Source organism: Cucumis sativus, chromosome 1 (assembly GCF_000004075.3).
Source record: "Cucumis sativus cultivar 9930 chromosome 1, Cucumber_9930_V3, whole genome shotgun sequence".
Lineage (NCBI taxonomy): Eukaryota > Viridiplantae > Streptophyta > Magnoliopsida > Cucurbitales > Cucurbitaceae > Cucumis > Cucumis sativus.
The window spans coordinates 27,247,091-27,266,426 of record NC_026655.2 but is presented as its reverse complement, the minus strand read 5'-3'; the positions used below and the strand labels follow the sequence as shown (position 1 = coordinate 27,266,426).

The window sequence follows — 19,336 nt, the reverse complement described above, 5'->3', positions numbered from 1 at the left end:
ATTATTGAATATATGAAGTAATGTATATGTAACAAATCACATAAAATATATGTATTCAGTAGTATATATGTAAGAATTCAAAGAAAACACTGGTCGAATATATAATGTGTATAAAGTAGTATATAAATGCAGTAAGAAAAAAATCATAAAACATGAAGAAAAAAATATATGTATGTATTATTGAATATATGTCGTATATATATAACAAATCATAATAAGATACAAATGAATTATTTAGTAGCATGTAATGTTAGAAATTTAAAAAAAAAATGAATATATGATTTGTGTATATATTGACGTAGATACACAATAAGAAAAAATTACCTAAACACGAAAATGAATATACACAAATCACAAAACATGTAGTATGTTGATCCTATCATTCCAACACCAAATTATAATAATAGAGCTTCATTACCAACTATTCATGCCTCTCCTTCTCAAATTCCTTCCATTCGAACTTGCAACTGCTGACCAATATGAGCAGATTCTAGCCACTCACTCTTCAAATTTAACTAATCAGATGCGTTCCATGTACTTCAATTTTTACTTTTTACTTTTTACGGCATTAAAATTTCATCTTGATATTAGTTTTAGTTTTTTATTTATATATTATATAAAAGAGAACATTAAAAAAAAAATAGAAAGGCTTGAGCTCTTGAAGTTAATACAAGGCATCGTTCACTGTTTGTAGTAATTGGTGACAAGGGTCGGGATCAGGTTAACTAATTACTATCATCTTTATGAGTAAATAACTAATATCATTAGAATTTTTTTGGGAATTGATGATTTTTGTTTCCAGGTCCTCAATCTTCATTACTTGCTAAGTAAGGCAGTAGTGAAAGCACGCCCAAGTGTCTTGTGGTGTTACAAGGAAATATTACTGTCTTTGAACACTTTGCAGTATATACGTCCGAATGAGCATCCAATGCTTACTCAGGCTGAGCTATTAGTAATTGATGAAGCGGCTGCAATACCTCTGCCTGTTATTAATTCATTACTGGGGCCTTATATGATTTTCTTGTCAAAAACAGTGAATGGGTAATTATATCTCATATATTTACTACACATATCTTTGTCAATCAACTTTCAAAATTTTATTGCTTAAAATGCAATCACAAAAATATCGAGGGCATATCTTTTAGATGCTAATTTATTTAAGTGCTTTCTTGTATAGTTATGAAGGTACTGGCCGCTCTTTATCCTTGAATCTTCTCAGGCATTTGGAAAAGAAAAACCAAATAACAGATTGCAACAATCCTTCCGGCCTTCCAGGTATCAGTTCATGGTCAATATCTTATCATTTTGTGTAGTGTTTCTTAGTGGCTTATTAGGAAAATTTGATAATCACTCGATCAAATTTACTAATGATACTGGTCATGATGAACATATTAAGAAACTACAGCTTTTGAATTTCTCAATGCATGACAACATATACTGTAGAAAAACTTCTACATGGTCTGATCTTCCAACCTCTAATATTTATTGCTTTGTTTTAAAACAAGGGCGTCAATTGTTAAGAGCTTCTTAATCTGCTACATTAAGCTCTATGCAGTCATGTTTTGTGTTAACTCTACTGTAATATTGGTACTTGGCACAAGGAATCTTATCCTTTCCTGACATGAGCTTATTGCTTGAAATTTGTGGCAGTAACTAGAATATACCTTTTGCATCTTCAATAATTTTTTTTTTTTAATATATAAGTATCGATGGATCTTAATCTTGTCAACTTTTCTTATGTTACTCTCATCTTAATAGCTCTATAAGAACCAATAAATATCTTTAATTTTGATGTACATAATACTTTGTCAATTGAATTCTAGAATTTACTGTAAAGATTCTTCAAATAATTCTTTTAGTTTTTTACTTTTCGGTTTTTCTTTTAACATAATAAGTTCATTCTTGCGTTGGATCCCCACCCTTGTTTTAGATTCTAAAGGAAGGCTTTTGGCTTTTGGTTGCAGGGAGAAAATTTTGTACATTAAAATTGCAGGAACCTATAAGATATGCTTTAGGGGATCCTTTGGAAAATTGGCTTAACAATTTACTTTGTTTGGATAGTACCACATCTCCCATCTTTAGGTTAGCATGGTGATTTTCTCCTACAATTATGGAACATAATTATGAATAAAAACATCTGATTCTAAATCCTTGTTATCTTCATTTTACCTAGATTCCCCCATCCTAGTGAGTGCAACTTATATCATGTCAATCGAGACACTTTGTTCTCCTCTCACAAAGAAAGTGAAACTTTTTTGCAGGTGGTTCTCATACTTATCTCATCATTTAAGCCACTTAATTTTGTTGGTTTTAATGTCAATTTGTTGTTTTGTTTCTTTATTCAGAGAATGATGACTATTTATGTTGCATCTCACAATAAAATTTCTCCGGATGATCTTCAATTAATGGCTGATGCTCCGGATCATAATTTGTTTGTAATGTTAGGTAATTCTTAACCATTTCCATGAGGACATATGAAATGGTTATTCTTGCCCATACACAATTGCTCTAGATCATTATTTCTTCGTGTTCTTGTGCCATTTTAAATGATTATTCTTGACCTGACGTGCAGGTCCTGTTGACGAATCACAGAATGTCCTCCCAGATATTTAATGTGTCATACAAGTTAGTAATAATTGTACTCTCAATTATGTTTTGTTAGCCACTCGTTGTCAACATCAGCATTTCTCTTCTTTATTTCCTATAATACTCTACTCCGATCTTAATGTTTTTTCTTCATGATGTTGATAAGGAAGTGGCCTTCGTTTGCCTTTTATTGCAATCAATCTTTAAAACTGTATGCTTGCTTTTATATTTTCAAGTATGTTTGGTTTGTATCAAGAGACTTCATGTTTTGAAGGATTGAACATCAGTGTTTTCTCAAACATGAACATTGCGTTATTTGCTTGCAATCAATTATCTGCAGAACTTACAAGTTTTATGGAATAAAAAATTCCCACTTTTGTTCATTGAGTAAAATTTAATGTCTACAGGTTTGCATGGAAGGAAAGATTTCTCATAATTATGCATTGAAATACTTACAAAGAGGTTGCCTGCCACGTGGGAATCAAATAATTCAGAAATTTTATGAAGTAGCTAAGGATACAGACTTTTCCGATATCTCAATTGCACGTGTTGTAAGGATAGCCGTTCATCCTGGTGCTTTAAGGGTATCTATCTAGCATCTCTTGTTTTTATATATTGTATTTCACTCATTTATAGAGGAAAGGACATAGGAGTTAGTTAATAACTTAAATTTATAATAAGAAAAACAATTATAGATTGAGGAAAAAATTAGATGAGGAATCGTACTTTCTTGTAGAGAATTGACAGGATGTAGTACAGGCTATATAAAAGAAAACTAGTCCAGACCAAAGGGATCCAAGAAAATGAAAACTGCCTGAAAGATTGGGATCTAAATATTAAGAATAATAAGCAGAGGAAAATTGTCCCTAAACATTCCAAGTACTAGTTGATATTTGTATTAAGAAAAAAGTTATAGAATGAGAAAAAAAAATTGAAAGTTTGCCTCACTCTCACTTGGAATTTTTTTCCAACTGCATACTTTTAATCTTCAACGTACTCTTTGTATAACTCCATTCCTCTAACAAACTAAAGCATTGTTCGTTTGGGAATGTCAGAGATGAGCATTCTTGGCCCTTTCAATCCTATAGTCGTAAGACAGAAAGTTCAGAGTTTTTTGTGGCTATGATTGTGTAGTAGTGGATGTTGGAACCCCCACTTTTACATTAAATGAAGATCAAGCTGCTTATGTAGAAACTAGACAGAGAACACCTGTCACTTATTCTTCTATTTGTTTGTGTGTTAGGCAATTTTGGGGGGTTTGTGGTGTAATACCAAGAGAGAAAAACTTTATTTCTTTTCAAACTTGTGATTTATGTACAATGCTAACAGCCTTTTTGTGTAAGGCTGGAAATGGAAACCTACAACCAGCAGTTCAGGTTAAAAACTAAAAGACTCTACCCTTTAAAACTACCTAAAGCTAAGATTACATAACTCATTTAAAACAAACCAATTTAATTACAAAAACCCAACAGATCACAAACATAAAGGACTACATCAGTTCGGGTGATGAATGCGTTAGGGTCATGGCTTCCTTGGTCGAGATAGTTTCTGCAAACTGCTCTCTGAGCCTTTTTAAATAGGAAAGCTAGGGTTCTCTTTATTTCCTAGATTAGTTTTTTAGGAAGTCTTGCCTTGAGAGGAAAAGAAGACTGATTTGTGAAAATATTTATGTTGTTGCTTTCCTTTGGAGTTCAGCCCCTGCCCCTCCCCCTCCATAACTTCAACCCAAATTCATGAATCTTTCCTTTAACTCCTTCAGTTCCTAGTTTCTTTATGCAAATTTTATTCATCAAATTGATAAATTCTCATTTTGTAGGAGGGGTATAGGTCGGCTGCTTTGAAGCTTTTGACAAGGTATGCTCTATTTATGTTTAGTTTTTCTATTTGTCACACCTCAAAGTTTAACATTGATTGAATCTTCCCTTTAGACTACTGTTGGTACTGATGGAAAATAGGCCATAACGTAGCTGCTTTTAGTTTCACTTCCTGTCTTTGATAAAAAAAAATTACTCTTTTAGTATCACTTTCTAGAAAACGGATGGAGAAATTTGTGTATTTTATCTGAAACTTTTGAGTTATTAAAATGATTGTTGTCTTCATTTCTTGCAGCTACTATAAAGGATTTTTAACAATGGATCTTGAAGATGAGCTTGACAATATTACAACCAATGAAGATCTACCCATTATATATTCAAGAAAGGTTAGAATTAACGACAGGCCATAGTCTGAAGCCATCTTTATCTCTTGATATTATTTCCATATTTGTAATGCTGTTTTTTGTTTTTGTTTGCTCAACCGAGTTTCTTAAAAGATTTAGTTCAGTGTTTAAATTGATACAACCCCTAAAGTTTATGGTTATAAATTAATATTTTCCCCAAAAAATGTTAATAAATTGAGAAAGGCTGTTATTTTCCAGGAAAATGGTGAGTAGACATGCTTTTGACATCAAATATGTGTTTAACTTGCAGGTGTCAATGCAAGAAGAAACTATAGTTCCTAAACAAAACCTTCCCCCATTACTCGTTCCTGTTTCTGAACGCTTACAAGAAAGGATTTTTTACATCGGTGCTTCATTTGGACTTACAACTGAGTTATTCTCCTTTTGGAAGAAACACGAGTTTCTTCCACTGCATATTTCTCAAAATCCAGTTACGACTCAAATTGCCTTCATATTTCTTATATATTTTTATATTTGGGTCAGCCATTTGTTATCTTTGTTATTACCTTTTTCTGTTTGTTGACATCAACTCTTAATACATGTAGAATGGGGTTACTGGGGAGCGTAGCTGTATGGTGCTCAAGCAATTAAAAGAACACAGATACTCAATGGAATACAGATTTTCCAATGAACTTTACAAACGTGAGTATCTTTGCCATAATTTGTTGGATGTTTTTTCTTGATGTGGTTGAAGGCTGTAGGTAAATGTTAGGATTCCACTTAACAGGAATACTCAAGAACAACAAATAACAATAAAAAAAATAGATTTATATTGCAATATCAATAAAGAAACTACAATTTAACATATCCTTTCGAGATGGCTAGTCTCTCCTAAATTTGTTCACACTCTCCTAACCTCACTCCCACTATTTGTAACTAAAAGCTCTAACAAACTTAATACATTTTTACTAATACTAATACTAAAAATCCAATTTTTATTGCCATATTATAGATTTTAGCAGCAAGTTCATCCGAAATATTCCTCATTTTTTCCGAGATCTTGACTACAAGCTTGTTTTGAAGTATGTGCATAAGGTTTGCCAATTGTGTTATTGGCATCCCTTTTTTATTTTTTATTATTTATTTATTGCAATGTTTGCAAGTATATAATTATTTTTTTTTCCTCTCTAGCATATTGAACCCAAGTTTGTCTCGTCTTCTATCCATGAGGCCTGAAGAATCGGAAAGCTCAAAATCACTTATTGAATCTGCTGATTTTAACCAACTGGAAGCATACATAAATGATAATTTTGATTACAAAGAGGTGAGCACCAAACTTGCATTTAGTTTTTTTGGAAGAAAATTTGAAATATTTGCTCTCTTGTTTGCCTTTCTCCAAGGATCAAGTCTTATTGTTCATGATACTAAAATTAATAAAGTTATAATTTGTCCTATAAGTCCACAGGAAAGGCTTCAAAAAGAAGTGAAATTGATGTGTTGTTTTCTTCAAATTTTCAGGTCTTCCATATTGCAACTACCCTTGCTCAGAACTACTTTAATGGAAAATATGCAATATCGTTACCCGATTTTGAAGCTTCTATTTTATTATCCATTGGCTTGCAACTCAAAGATTTATCAAGTCTTGAGGTTTTTATTTGCAGCTTTAATATCAATTATCAATTTGGTTTGCGAAGTCAGTATTTGAAAATGTTTAATAGGTTTGTATTTTGTATTTTTACTGCCCCAATAGGGTAGTCTGAAGTTAGAAAGTTCACAGATCAGGACAAAATTCTACAAACTGATGAAGAAATTTTATGAGTATTTAAAGGAAGAACTAATGAAAAAGATCAGCTCAAGCTTTCCTTCTCGATCTAGGGAGGTAAGACACTGTATCTTGAGTTTCTTCATCTTCTATTTTTTTTCTTCCAACTTTTAGTACAGCAGATATCGTGTTGGAGTGCTTCTAATCTTGGAATGATTCTAATACTATTAAAACAATTGGATCTGTATTATCTGATATTCCCTTTTATTAATAAAACTCCTCTCTCTCTCTACCCATGGACATAGCTAATACGTTATTACTTGTGTTAATCTTTTTTTACACTTTTGCTCGTTGATTTCTTTTCTTTCTTAACATATTGTATACAAGAATTGAATCTACTACTTCAAGGGAAGAAGTTTAGCTCAATTACCATTGAGCTACATTGACATTGTGGCCTCTATTGTCTTGTTTTAGTATTTTAAGTATTTGCACAATTCATGAACAGTCAAAACCTTAAATGCTATCTTCATCTTATTAAAACCATCAGGTAAAAATGAACCCGCATGATATTTCAGTTGACGACGACCTCAATGATGGAGCCAGAAAAGTATATAATGCAAGTATAACAATTTTCCATATCAACTTGGTTTAAAACTCCATTGCAAAGTTCTGATATTCTAATTTTCTAATGTTTTTGTAAAGGGTTATGGGAAATCAATGGAAGATGAAAATGTGGGATGGCAAGACAATTCCAATGGAAACAGAGGAAATGATTTTCAAAACCACAGATATTCTTCACCGAGTAACCATATGGGGGTCTGCTCGCCATCTTATTGTAATGAGAATAGTAAGCAAAGCTCAAGTCCCGTGATGGTTTCTAAGAATAAAAGAAGAGCCACATGTAGTACTCTAAATAGTTCCACTAGTGAAAAAAAAAAAAGAAACTTCCAATTCTATGAATAGTTCTAAGAGAAAAAGAAAGCATTTCTAAAGTTTTGTTGAAGCTTTCATCTCACCTTTTATTTATTTATTATTTTCAACAATTCTAAATTATGGTTAATTATGTATTAGATTAGTATTGTTAGTTCTCAAAATTGTTTTTTGTTTTTTTTTTTTTTTTATGGATTTGTATGTAAATAGAATACTATTTCACTAATAGTACGAAAAAGAAAAATTCTTAGAGCATATCGCATGTGTATATTTATTTGTATACAAGTGAGTAAATAAGTAATTAATTGTTGTTACTTCAAAAAAAAATTGATAATTTGATTGTTCATTCTTGCAATTGAAAGTTAAAAAAACAAGAAGAACCAAGTAAATCTACACTCAAATTTTAAATGATAATTATATGCCCATCTTTTTTCATTTAAGTTTTAGATCTAGTCTCTATTTGTTCAAAAATTTAAGAAATGTAATATTTAAGTTTTGTTCCAATTTCACACTTACCTTTTAAGATTATTTCTAATCTTAGTTTTTTATTAAATACTCATTTTTAGTATTTATGGTCAATGTATTAGTTAATTTTGAATAATTGAATGAATATAATTAATTGAGGTTGAAAGTTTAGATAGTTAATATTTAAAGAATTTTAAAATTTATAGACCAAATTGAAACAATTCAATAGGTAAAAGTGTAACTTTTCAAACTTAGGGAATAAATAATAATAAATATAGTAATATTAATCAATATAAATATAAGTGAGAAAAGATGATATGTCCACAAATTTACGGTTGCTTATAATTTTGGAAAAGAAAATCAAAATCATTTTGTACAAATTCGTAAAGAGTTCTTACTGTAACACTCAAAGTTTTTCACCTTTCGTAAATAACATCTTTTTGGCTCATTCTTTTAATGGCATGTCTTGGTACATCTCGACCAAGATTGATCCTAAGACTATAAACAAAGATTTACCGACTTTTTTATTTCCACGGTAGAATCCTAGCCAAGACAAGATTCAACAAACATGGAGAGAACTTCATTTTTTTCATACTGCTACAAATCATTTGGCCAAAAAAGGATACTATTTATGAAAGGTGAAGAACTTTGAGTGTTATTTCTGATAATTTTCCTACTGATTTCTAGCATTATTCTTTCAAAAAGCTCATTAGGCTATCTGTTTTCTACCTTCTCACATCGAACCTCAGAAAAGATGTGCAGTGTCTCATAGTGTTAACATCTATAATAATCATAAAAAAGAAAGGTTAGTAATCAAATCAACTACAAAATTGTAAACTATGAAGGTGAAGCAGAATTCTTCATTCTTTATCTTCTGTTCAAATATTTTCCCTTCTAGTAATAATGGCATAAAGGTGCTTAGCAGATTGTGAGATTTCAGCAATGCTTCTTAGAGGATCTTCAATCTCTTTGCGGATAGCAATCACAATTAACCTGCATTCTGCATCATATAAGGGCATTATAGGTCCGCAACTTCCGGCACCAAAAATAACTAAAGGGTAATTTTCCTATTTTAATGGAAGGTGCCTATACAAAATTAAAATCCTGGAGATTGATCATCAAATTTTCTCTCCAACCGAGTTTCAAAGGAAGGTCAAGCAAGAGAAACACAATTTCTATCAATTCACATAGACAATAGTAATCTCATGGTTCACTCCCTCTCTTCCCCCACCAAACTAATAATCTCCAATTCGCTAATCAACTATTTTACTGTCCCCCAAAGTTGGGTGATCAGATTATAGTTAACTTTTTCTCTATGGGATAAATGACAGTTCTAACTTGTAAGACCGAAGTTATTTTATGCAAGTCTGCTCCCATTCTGGATTGAGCAGATTAGCAAAACCATTGGGGAACTTTTAATAAATTGTTTGAGACCATCCTTGTTTGAGCGTATTTAAAGCACCTACGTTACACGACTATATGCAACTTGAATCCACATGTAGTTTGTTTAAATGTCTATATGCTTTTTCATGAATGGTTTGTTTGACATGAGTGTGCATGCATTCAGGAATATCTACAAAGACAAGTTTGTTACATGCTATGAAACAATATTCAAAAACTATAAAACTGTATGAGGCCCGATTTCTTATAAGGAAATACTAAAAGGACAAAACTATACAAAATGCCCCAAAGAAATCCCGGAATTCGTATTCTAGCTGTCAAACTACAAGAATACAGAAATTTTAAACAGAAATCTGCCTCATGATATGTAACGAGCACATATTGAATAACTAGAATAACCCCTTTCAAACAAACGAGAGAGAGTGTGTGTGTAAAGAAGAGAGAGACCTGCAATTTTGCTGAGATTGAGCAGACAAGTTGAAGCAAGAATCTTGTGTTCAACTAGCATACTATTTTGCAAGCAATCTTTAAGCAGACAGATCAGATCTGATAAGGCTAAGGGATGAAACTTTGGAGCAGGAAGGAGAGGAAGGGAAAAACTCAACCATGTCAAAGTGGATAGCCCCACTCCCACTAAATCAAGGCTTCCAATAGCCAAACACTTCGAAATGATCGCAAAAAATGGTTGCTTCACACTTTTCACCAAGGATAAAGTCAACTTCCTCTGCCATTCTTCAATTGCCTGCTTTTCATCTTCCTATAGTTTGAAACCAAACACCAGATAAGTAGTTAGTATATAGGCCAAATTGTTCATTCTTGCATATGGTATTTGATAAAATAGCAAGAATAGGGTGGGAATTCGACTTACAACAATTCAGAAATTGTAAAAAAAAAATAATTTTAGGAAGTTTTCAGTTCTCTTGTTCCATGTTCAGAGAATCACTTCAGACAATTTAAGGAGCATGCACGGACTGAAAAATACCAACATTTAATTGGTCACTAAAGAATGTGAACAAAACTGACCACAATAGCAAAGTTTCAATTCTGTTGCTCCACCTCCTCCAAGTGCATATTATCATCTCCTTTCTACTTGTTTGTTGGGAAACATAGTGTTTCGTTTATATAAAAGACACACTTTAAATGACCAATGGAGTTCATTCCAATAGGTCTACATATCAAACATAAATAATCGAAAAAGGTTTTAGGTATTAGACAATAAAAGGGGGAAATAACATTCTAAATGTGATCTAAAGCTTTTTCTTTTTTGACTTAGAAACTTTAAAAGGTTAAGATTTAAGAACAAGACAAGTATATCCATTAGTTGAGAGGAACCAGTGTAGAATTAGAATGATGAGTAGAAAAATTAAGAGGTACCGAGAGAAAAATGCCATGCTTAACAGCTTTCATACTAGCAGAACATTACCTATATCTCACCATTTCATGCTAATGTTAGTACAATTCCCAATACTATTTGTTCACAATATAGGTCATTTTTCTACTCACTAATCATGAGAACTAAAACCATTAGCATGATTCATCGTGTAAAAAGCTATATCCACATATGATGAAATCAACAAAATAATGACTATTAACATTCGTTGCATCCATACACTTCTTTTTTAATGGTAAACGGTAGACTTAACTAACAACTTTGTGGGGGATAGAAACACTATTTCGATCTTGAGTGAGACAGTGAGAAAACAAGACAAAATACAAGTCCAAGAGGCAATAGAATAAAATAAATAATCCCCCAGCTTAGACCAGAAAGGAACGACAAAAATGCTTTGAAAAGGAACTCCATGCCAAAACAAAAAAAATAGTGAGATCCCTAATGTGATGAGCCTTCCCGTAGTAATGTTCACCACATGGATCTATAACTATTTCCATGAATAATCATTTTGTCTTTTCTTTTTCCTTTTTTTTTTTTTTTTTTTTGGAAGAGAATAATTTAAGCCCGTTTGATAACAATTTCATTTGTAGTTTTTTGTATTTGTAAATTTATTCTTGTTTCCTTACAATTTTTTCAATAATTTTTCACCTTTCCTCAAGAAGCCCATGTAAAACTAGTTTTAGAAACTGCTTTCTGTGTTTTCAAGCCCTAAAATATTACTAGGAAGTGGATAACAAAATAAACGAACTTATGAGTGAAAGTAGTTGTTTACAAGCTTAATTTTCAAAAATCAAAAGCCAAATGGTCATCAAAGAGAAGTTAAGCTTACCACTAACTTTTTGTTGTTCATTTCAGGATTCTCTTCTTTAGAGTCTAAAGAATCCACTTCAACAAAGTTAATAAATCCTATTTCTTTTAGTGTTGTACTCCCAAACGTCTCAGGTAAAGAAAAGTGCCCCCCCAAAATTAAAATTGCTTTGCAACAGCTTTCTCGGATCTTCTGATTAGTTAGGCTATCGTCAAGGGCTTTGATAATGGCATCAAGAGCTTCTTCCATGTACATGCTTTGCTGCTGAGATTCCACCTACAATACCAATAAATCTCATTAATCTAATTGTATGGATGATATCCATACATAAATACATAGTTTAGTGTGCAGGGGGGATTAGATCTGTAAAGAACGCTGGAATGGACATTTATGAAACATAGTTAAGAATACCTTTGACAGAAGTTAACAATGATATACTTCTTGATACACATTAGGAATTAAGACAACACCAATTATAATTCAATGCAATAAATGAAGTTTGCATCAGTAAGCGCTTTTTAGTCTAAATTCAAGAAACTTACCACTAGGTTAAAGTGTAACAGAAGTACAGCAACAAGTGGCCTTTGCACAGGTGGAGAACTTCGGAGGTATACAAGGACAGCCTGCAATGTGTTCTCTGAATCTTCTTTCAGCAAACTGCTTAAAAATAAAGTTACATCTTTTCTCCTGCAGCAATGAAAAGGATAACATCAATCGCTAGTCCTTCCAGAAACTTCTCCTTCAACAACTTAACTCAGATAAGAGTAGACCATCCCAAGAGACATGTTTTTCCCCTCACAACCAATTTCAAGTGATTTATCTACCATCCCCGTTCAATACGTTATATCACTTGAAAGAAATCAAGTTTCCTTTCCCATTGATATCAGTAAACACACTTGAAAAAGAATTTTCAAGAGCCTTTCCCTAGAGATACTAACTCAACCTTAAAAAATTCTTTCCAAGGCAGTTGCTCTCTCCTCTTATAGATTTTGTCATTTCCCTCCACATCATGATTTCAACGCCTTACCAGACTGTCCCACCCTTAAAGCAACTTTAAGTGCTTCTTCCTTAGTAGCCTTTTCCTTGTTTCTTTTTAAATAACTTATATAATTGGGGGCTTATCATTGTTAAAGTCGATAGCACAATCATCAAATGAGTCAGGGAAGAGATTTCATGATTTCTTGTTAATACTTCCAGTGAATGTATTAAGAAGTAAAAGGAATAACTATAAAGCATTGCAAGCTTAAACTAAGACAAGTAAGTTGGTAAGCATTAAAATACCTCTTAAGGCAAATTAATTTGGTCAGAAGCTGCACAACACTTTCTAATGACTTAACCTGCTTGCTGTGAAGTAGATTGACAAGAGAACTTATGCTAATTTCATTAGCTATCTGATTTCTGCACTGTTCATCTGCTTGAATACAACGAGATAAGAGTGCCAAAACACGTGTCTTCTCTTCCAGATTTCCTGATTCAAACAGTTGAATAAGAAACCGCAAGTATCCATTCGCAATAAGATAATTGGCATTCTCCATTGCTTCCACCTTGCCACCAGCAGCTAGAAAATGATCTAATATAAATATTGTTGTCTCACTCTTGTTATTAATCATAGATTTTTCTGAACTGTGCACTCCCTGAGAAAGGAAGGCCAGGAAATTCCTCCGACGATTGGAATTCCAATTTTTAATGACACGTTGCAAAACAAAATTCGTAAGAGGTATGGCTAAGGTTTCCAATTTCTTTCCAGTCACAGGACAAGTTCTGTGTCCTTGATCAAGCCATGCCTTGATAGCTGTCTTCTCAAAACTTTGACCAGTCTCCAGAGTCACAGGATCTTGATATAACTCTCCAGTTAAAGGGCAGATGAAGTCCTTAGGAAGGCTCAAGAAAGAGGATCTTTCATCAGAGGACTCATAACTATCATTTGGCTCTGTAACAGGAAAATAAATAATAATAAGTACATTAATATAGCAAAATAAACCAAGGGCAGGGTATAAACGTACCTAAGACTTCTTAACTTACCTCTTAAAGAGGGATTAACCTTGATAGGCTGCAGAACATTGAATAAAAGATTAAAAAATCTAAAATAAAAAATAAATCGTTGAAGTAAAAAGAAATTATGAAGAATTTCATCATATTTACAAGAGAAGATGATGATGCATGGCTGAAATTTGAAGGATCAAATTATCCAAGATTTTCCAAAGTGTGTGAGTATCTTACATCAAGGCAGGGTTGTGCAAGCTTTTGTTGACTATAGCTGTTTCCTTCTGTATTTGATTGAGCATGCAGCACTTCAAAATCAATTTCATTATTTTTGCATGTTGTAGAACTGCAGATTTCATCACTACCGTCCATTTCTGATAGAGCATTAATATTGTACGTCTTCCATTCTTGTCCTTTACAATTTTCCTGCAGAAAATTGTTGAGCATCTAATCATGGTCTAGTTGTAAAAAAAATATATGGACAGAATAATGGCAACCGGGAATTACTAGCATAGGTTATAAACCCGTTCTTTTTCAAGAGAGTGAACCAAGCAGTCCCATTACAGCAGAAAGAGACTAAGAGAGATTTCTATGTCAACAACACATACACCTATGCAATTTATTCGATAGAGAAACAAGCCCAATGATTACACCTTCCTTGGCATAAAGTTCAGTTGCTAAGACCTGCAAAATTATCCTCTTGTAGACTTGATCTACCAAGGTTTACGTGCACTATATAAATGCCACTATCGAAAAAAAGAAAAATAAACAAAACAAAACAGAAATTGTACAATATGGTTGTGATCGTTGCAGAAATTTCTTGATAATACTAAAGTCCAAAACAACCTATACTTCTTTTTTGGGAAAAAAAAGGAGAAATTTTCGTAACTTATAATCTTTCTGAAAGCTCTTCGAGGTATCAACACAACTACTAGGGTTAAGAAAGAGTATTTATGACAATATAAGACATTGATATGAAAGGAAAAGAAATGGAGAAAAAACTTACGAAAGATGATGTGTTCTCTGTTGTGCTTCCCGTAGAATCCTCATCAGTATCTTGATCTAAGTCTTTAGTTGTGTCAGAGTAGTATATCTGTGTATGTTTTGAAACATTTGAACTATTAGAGCTTCTGATACAGTTGTCGCGGTTCTCTAATTCCCATTCAATTTCAGTATGTGGAGCTCCCTGATTCTTTGAGGTGGCAAACATAGCATCATATAGTTTTTTACTGACCATCAGATTAGGTGAGACAAAATCATTACAAAGAGTCGTTGCAGAAGAATTATTAACGGGGCTTTCCTGATCAACTCCCTCAAAAGATACAGCTGGGACCACGATGGAAGGTTCAGGAGCTTCAATTCCAGTTAGCCAATCCTTGTAGTAAACTGCATATTTACAAGTACTAGAATCCAGGGTTTCATTATACACTTTATCAAGAAGTTTCTGCTTTCTAGACTGTTTTGGAGCATTGACTAATGAATCAGCTTCATAGTCATACCACGATTTTATATGCAATAGATGTGGAAGAAATAGATCGTCCCATAGTTCTGGAAATAACCCATTTCGTGCCTGAAAAGGCAGATTGCAAAATACTTGTAAAATATGCTTGGCCGAACTGTTTTTTTTATTTTGTATCTTGAATATTATACCGAGGTAGAGATGCGCACAAGCAGATAATTTAGAATTAGATATCCCAAATGTAAAGCCATCCTTTAAAGCATTTGTATTCAGACCTGCTATCATACTCAGCTGCAATAATGCTTTCTTTAAGTTCTTTTCAGTTGACAATCCTTCAGCAGCTTTTTCAACTACGTCAATTGCTTGTTCAAGGTTAGCAACAACCTTGGAACTGTTACATTCTTCAACTCCAATAAAATTCAGTGGATTGAAACTATTTTGCCGAAGCATCAAGCGGAAATCCTTGTCTTTGAGAAAATATTTAAGATGACCATTAATGATGGAAACCACAGCTTGGACAGCAACTTCATCTAAAGCAGGAAGAGAACCTGAATCTACAAAAGTGTCCTGTGTTTGACTGTGATCATCTTCAAAAGTGTCATGTGTTTGACTGCGATCATCTTCAAAAGTGTCATGTGCTTGACTGCGATCATCTTCAAAAGTGTCGTGTGTTTGGCTGTGATCATCTTCAAAGTTTTTCCAATTTCTTGTACTGGCGTTGGTTTTACTTTTATCATAAGAACTCTCTGGCAAATATACAGCTGTTTCATTGCAATGATGAAAATTTATACGCCCAAATAAATTTTTCTTCAAACTGTTTCTTTGCCTTTTTTCCACATCTATGATCTTCCCTGACCACCTCTCTTTATATAGCTCTTTTTCTTTGGCTGCACATTTTACTCCACGTCGGACATGCACTTCATTAGAATATATGCCCCTGAAGTTCTCATTTTCTTCCTCAGAAATATATCTATGTCCTCTTTGTGTTTTATCCTTGGCTAAATTTACAAGGCATGGCTTTTGTTCTGTTACATTAACATGTCTTTTCCCATCAAATCTCTCCACGTATTGTTTACTTGACTTTTTATCTCTCTTTTCTCTGTATGTAAAATTACCTCCTTCTGTCAAATTCTTCGTCATACCTCTTGAATGAAAATCTCCATTAGAGCTATGTCGGAGTAGAGAAGGCTTCATAGTGGTTCTAACTTGACCACCCAGATCAGAATCCAAGTTTCTTTTGTCTTGGGAATCATTGTTAGATGTGCTTGTGGCGTGTGAATTGAACGGCCCTTTAGACTTCCTTATCGGTCTTCTTCCTCTAAAACCTTCTTCAGCAAGAAGCTCCTCCAGAGATGAAGCCATTGACTCTAAATAATTTCCTCTGCAGTAAATCATTTGGTAAGTTAAACGAGGTCCTCAGAAACTTTATTTTAAATGCTCGGTCAATTGGGCAGAAGAGGGGGATATATTTTTCGACAAAGCTCATGCAAGCTAATTCACTTCTAGCATATTAAATGTTCTATGGTCATTGAACATGAACACAAAACTGAAAGGATTTATGATTCCCGTTTTACCAATAGTAATTGATTTCTTTTTCTTAAAGTAGAACACAAAAGAGACTTTCAGTACGTCTTAAATTAAAAGAACAATGCAAGAGTTAAAATTCAAAGTTCTCTACCTAATTTATCTCCTAATTTTCAGAAATTAAATTTTATGTTTATTCAGAAATTTAGGATGTAATATTTTTCTTCTTCCTTCGAAGATTTGAGAATTTTTTGTTCCACGCTGCAAAATAATCATAGGGTCATATGACTTACAGAGATTTCATCTCTTTTCACAAAGACAGAACAGATAAAAACTATAAACTTAACAAAAGATGAAGGGAAACATAATCTTCAAATATCTATTATTTGTATAAAATTTTAAATTATTAATCTGCATAAATGATTGTGAAAATGTCTCAAGCACCTGGTAGCTCAACCAAGGATTATCAGAAATCATACTCCTACACTACAAACATCATTCTTCAAAAATTTACTGAGAAGCTTCCACAAGATTTTGCGTGTTTATGAAACTTAAAAGAGTATTTAAGAAAGAAGAAACACATTTAGTCTCAAAAGTATTAAATTTGTTAGCGAAAATTTTCATGTACTAATCAAATTTAGAAAATCCTACAGAACAACGCCACTTGCCCTGAAAATTAGTTAATCAACTGTGTTAACGGAAAACGTTAAATTAGATTTTATGAAGAGTAGACATCGTGTAGAATGAATATGCATATATCAATGAACACAAAGAGAACAAGCAGAGGAAGAGCAAGCACACATACATCAGATACGAATTTCCATTTCCCACGTAAACCACTTCTCCTTGAACTTTTTGTAGAACATGATTGACCAAGCAAGTATCGTCTCTAATATGCCACAGTAAATACTAAGACTCAATAAAAAATGACACAAAGAGACAGGGCATGAAAACTCACCTAAAATGATGCGTCCTAGGGATGGAGTGTCTGCTTCTAATGACAACTGATCAAATGAGAGAAAAAGATCAGAGCAGTTATAGATTGAAAATATGAACACAAGTTGTGAAAACTAGACATTCATGGACACACTTTCGAGTTATTTCGATTGAAACCACTTTTGTCATACTCAGTGAGTATCACTTCGAAACATACCTTAACTCATTCAAAATCAATTTTGATTGTATTCAAATCATGTGATTCATGTTTAAAAGAGTAGAACAAAAAATGAATACATAAGTATTCCAAAACGATTTTCCAAACATGGTCGGAACCAATAAATGCAGAAGAATCACTCACCCGGCTGGGTGTGCCTTAGAGTGGGAAATTCATCGAACAACTAGAGGGCAACAAAACCCAAACAGGAAAAATGAGCCGATTCTCCTGTAATGGCTTGAAACTCCAAATGGGACTCCAATCTGGAACAGGGAAGTGGGTGAAGCTTGGGAAATGACGAGGATAGAATAATGGGCATGGTAGAAGATAAAAGACCGCCATTTAAAAGAGAGCAGAATAGGGAAAGGTCCAAAGAGAGGAAAGAGAAGAAGAAGAAGGGATTAACACTGGGCAACAAAGGAAACAATGGAATGGGAAGAGTGACAAGAGAAAGCCGACGAATGAGAGAGATGTTTGCTTGAAAGAGGACCTCGTCAATGAAATGAAGGTTTTTATTTTGCTTATCTCTGTGTTTTGTTATGTCAGCATTTGAGCTGGCTCTTGCTTCTTTCAAAGATTCACTCTTCAACCGTTTCAACTGCCGCCCGCCCCATTTTATAATTCTTTTTCTCCCTCTTCTTTTATTTCATTTTCAACTATAGCCAAACTAACTAAAACATTTATAAAATATTTCAAATTATATATATTGGTATATATATTAGTTAATAAAATCTAAAATTTTGTTAGATTTTGTAACTATAGTAAAATTTATAAAATTTTAATTTTTGCTATATCATTGTCTATCTGTCATGCAACTAGCAAAATTTTCCAGATTCTATCAATAAACTTCTATCGATATCTATTAATATGTCTATTAGAGATAGAATCTGAAATTTTGTTATGTTTTTCTGTATATATTTTAGTTTTTTTATGTTAGGTTTGAAAATGACCCTTTTATAAATACAACTTTTCACCTCTAAATTATTTTTTGTTTTCTTATCAACAATTTGCCGATGTTTATAAAAATCAAAGCAAAATTTGAAAACTAAACAAATCGTCAAAAATTATTTTTGACCTTCTTCCATTTTAAAAAAAATATCTATTATGTTTGTTTAGTTTTACTAAATTACTAGTTAGTAACACGTGCAATGCACGTGAAATTTATCATTTTATTTTAGTATAATTTATCAATTTTGTTTTAGTATATAAAAAGAGTGGAATTTGTATAAATAGCATAATATGATTTTTGTATAAATAAAAAACAATACCTAAATGAAAAAAAGGGGAAACATTAACAATTCACGCAGACCCTTCATCTTCAAACACGTGATCTCCAATCCTCCATCTTCCATCTTCAAGCTCCCAATTTCTAACCCTCCATTTTCTATCTTCAAGCTCAATATACAGTCTGTGAACCCCATAAATTTTATCATAAAGCCTCTAAAACTTCGTTTGTAACATGACATCTTCAAACTAAAATTACTAAAATTTCATCTTCAAGCTACTAAATCTCCAAATCAAGAGAAGACAAGTTTTAGAAAATGTGACGAAGAATACTCATTTTATAGTAACAAAATAATATTGCAAAACTGCTAGAATGTTTTTTATATAAATAAATACATTTCATATTCTATATTATTAGTATATTTAATGATAATTAATAATTAAAAATATTTTTTTATTAATTAGTAATATTTCATATGATTTAATAAATAAC

At 32.6% G+C, this 19,336-nt stretch overlaps 2 protein-coding genes across 4 annotated transcripts; one reads left to right on the top strand and one right to left on the bottom strand.

Moving 5' to 3' along the window:
• The first annotated feature begins 928 nt into the window (after nucleotides 1–928).
• On the top strand, nucleotides 929–7,691 carry LOC101219434 (RNA cytidine acetyltransferase 2). The gene is made up of 14 exons (XM_031886773.1): nucleotides 929–1,041; nucleotides 1,178–1,275; nucleotides 2,573–2,595; nucleotides 2,994–3,170; nucleotides 4,403–4,440; nucleotides 4,696–4,786; nucleotides 5,055–5,234; nucleotides 5,350–5,446; nucleotides 5,757–5,826; nucleotides 5,936–6,068; nucleotides 6,263–6,391; nucleotides 6,495–6,623; nucleotides 7,054–7,122; nucleotides 7,209–7,691. The coding sequence occupies exons 1-14, from the start codon at nucleotides 929–931 to the stop codon at nucleotides 7,467–7,469; spliced, it is 1,608 nt and encodes a 535-aa protein (XP_031742633.1). The 3' UTR covers nucleotides 7,470–7,691.
• Nucleotides 7,692–8,219: 528 nt separating this feature from the next.
• LOC101219197 (putative E3 ubiquitin-protein ligase LIN) lies at nucleotides 8,220–18,291 on the bottom strand. Of its 3 annotated transcripts, none has more exons than XM_004148984.3 (10): nucleotides 17,764–18,290; nucleotides 17,425–17,470; nucleotides 14,490–16,323; nucleotides 13,721–13,909; nucleotides 13,523–13,550; nucleotides 12,782–13,430; nucleotides 12,043–12,187; nucleotides 11,522–11,776; nucleotides 9,750–10,059; nucleotides 8,220–8,901 (listed from the first exon to the last, which is right to left on the bottom strand). In XM_004148984.3, the coding sequence occupies exons 3-10, from the start codon at nucleotides 16,302–16,304 to the stop codon at nucleotides 8,780–8,782; spliced, it is 3,513 nt and encodes a 1,170-aa protein (XP_004149032.2). In that variant the 5' UTR covers nucleotides 16,305–16,323; nucleotides 17,425–17,470; nucleotides 17,764–18,290; the 3' UTR covers nucleotides 8,220–8,779. The 3 variants fall into 3 exon arrangements, with proteins under 3 accessions (XP_004149032.2, XP_031737245.1, XP_031737248.1); XM_031881388.1 differs by having other exon boundaries at nucleotides 8,791–8,894; nucleotides 17,764–18,291; XM_031881385.1 differs by lacking the exon at nucleotides 17,425–17,470.
• Nucleotides 18,292–19,336: the final 1,045 nt, after the last annotated feature.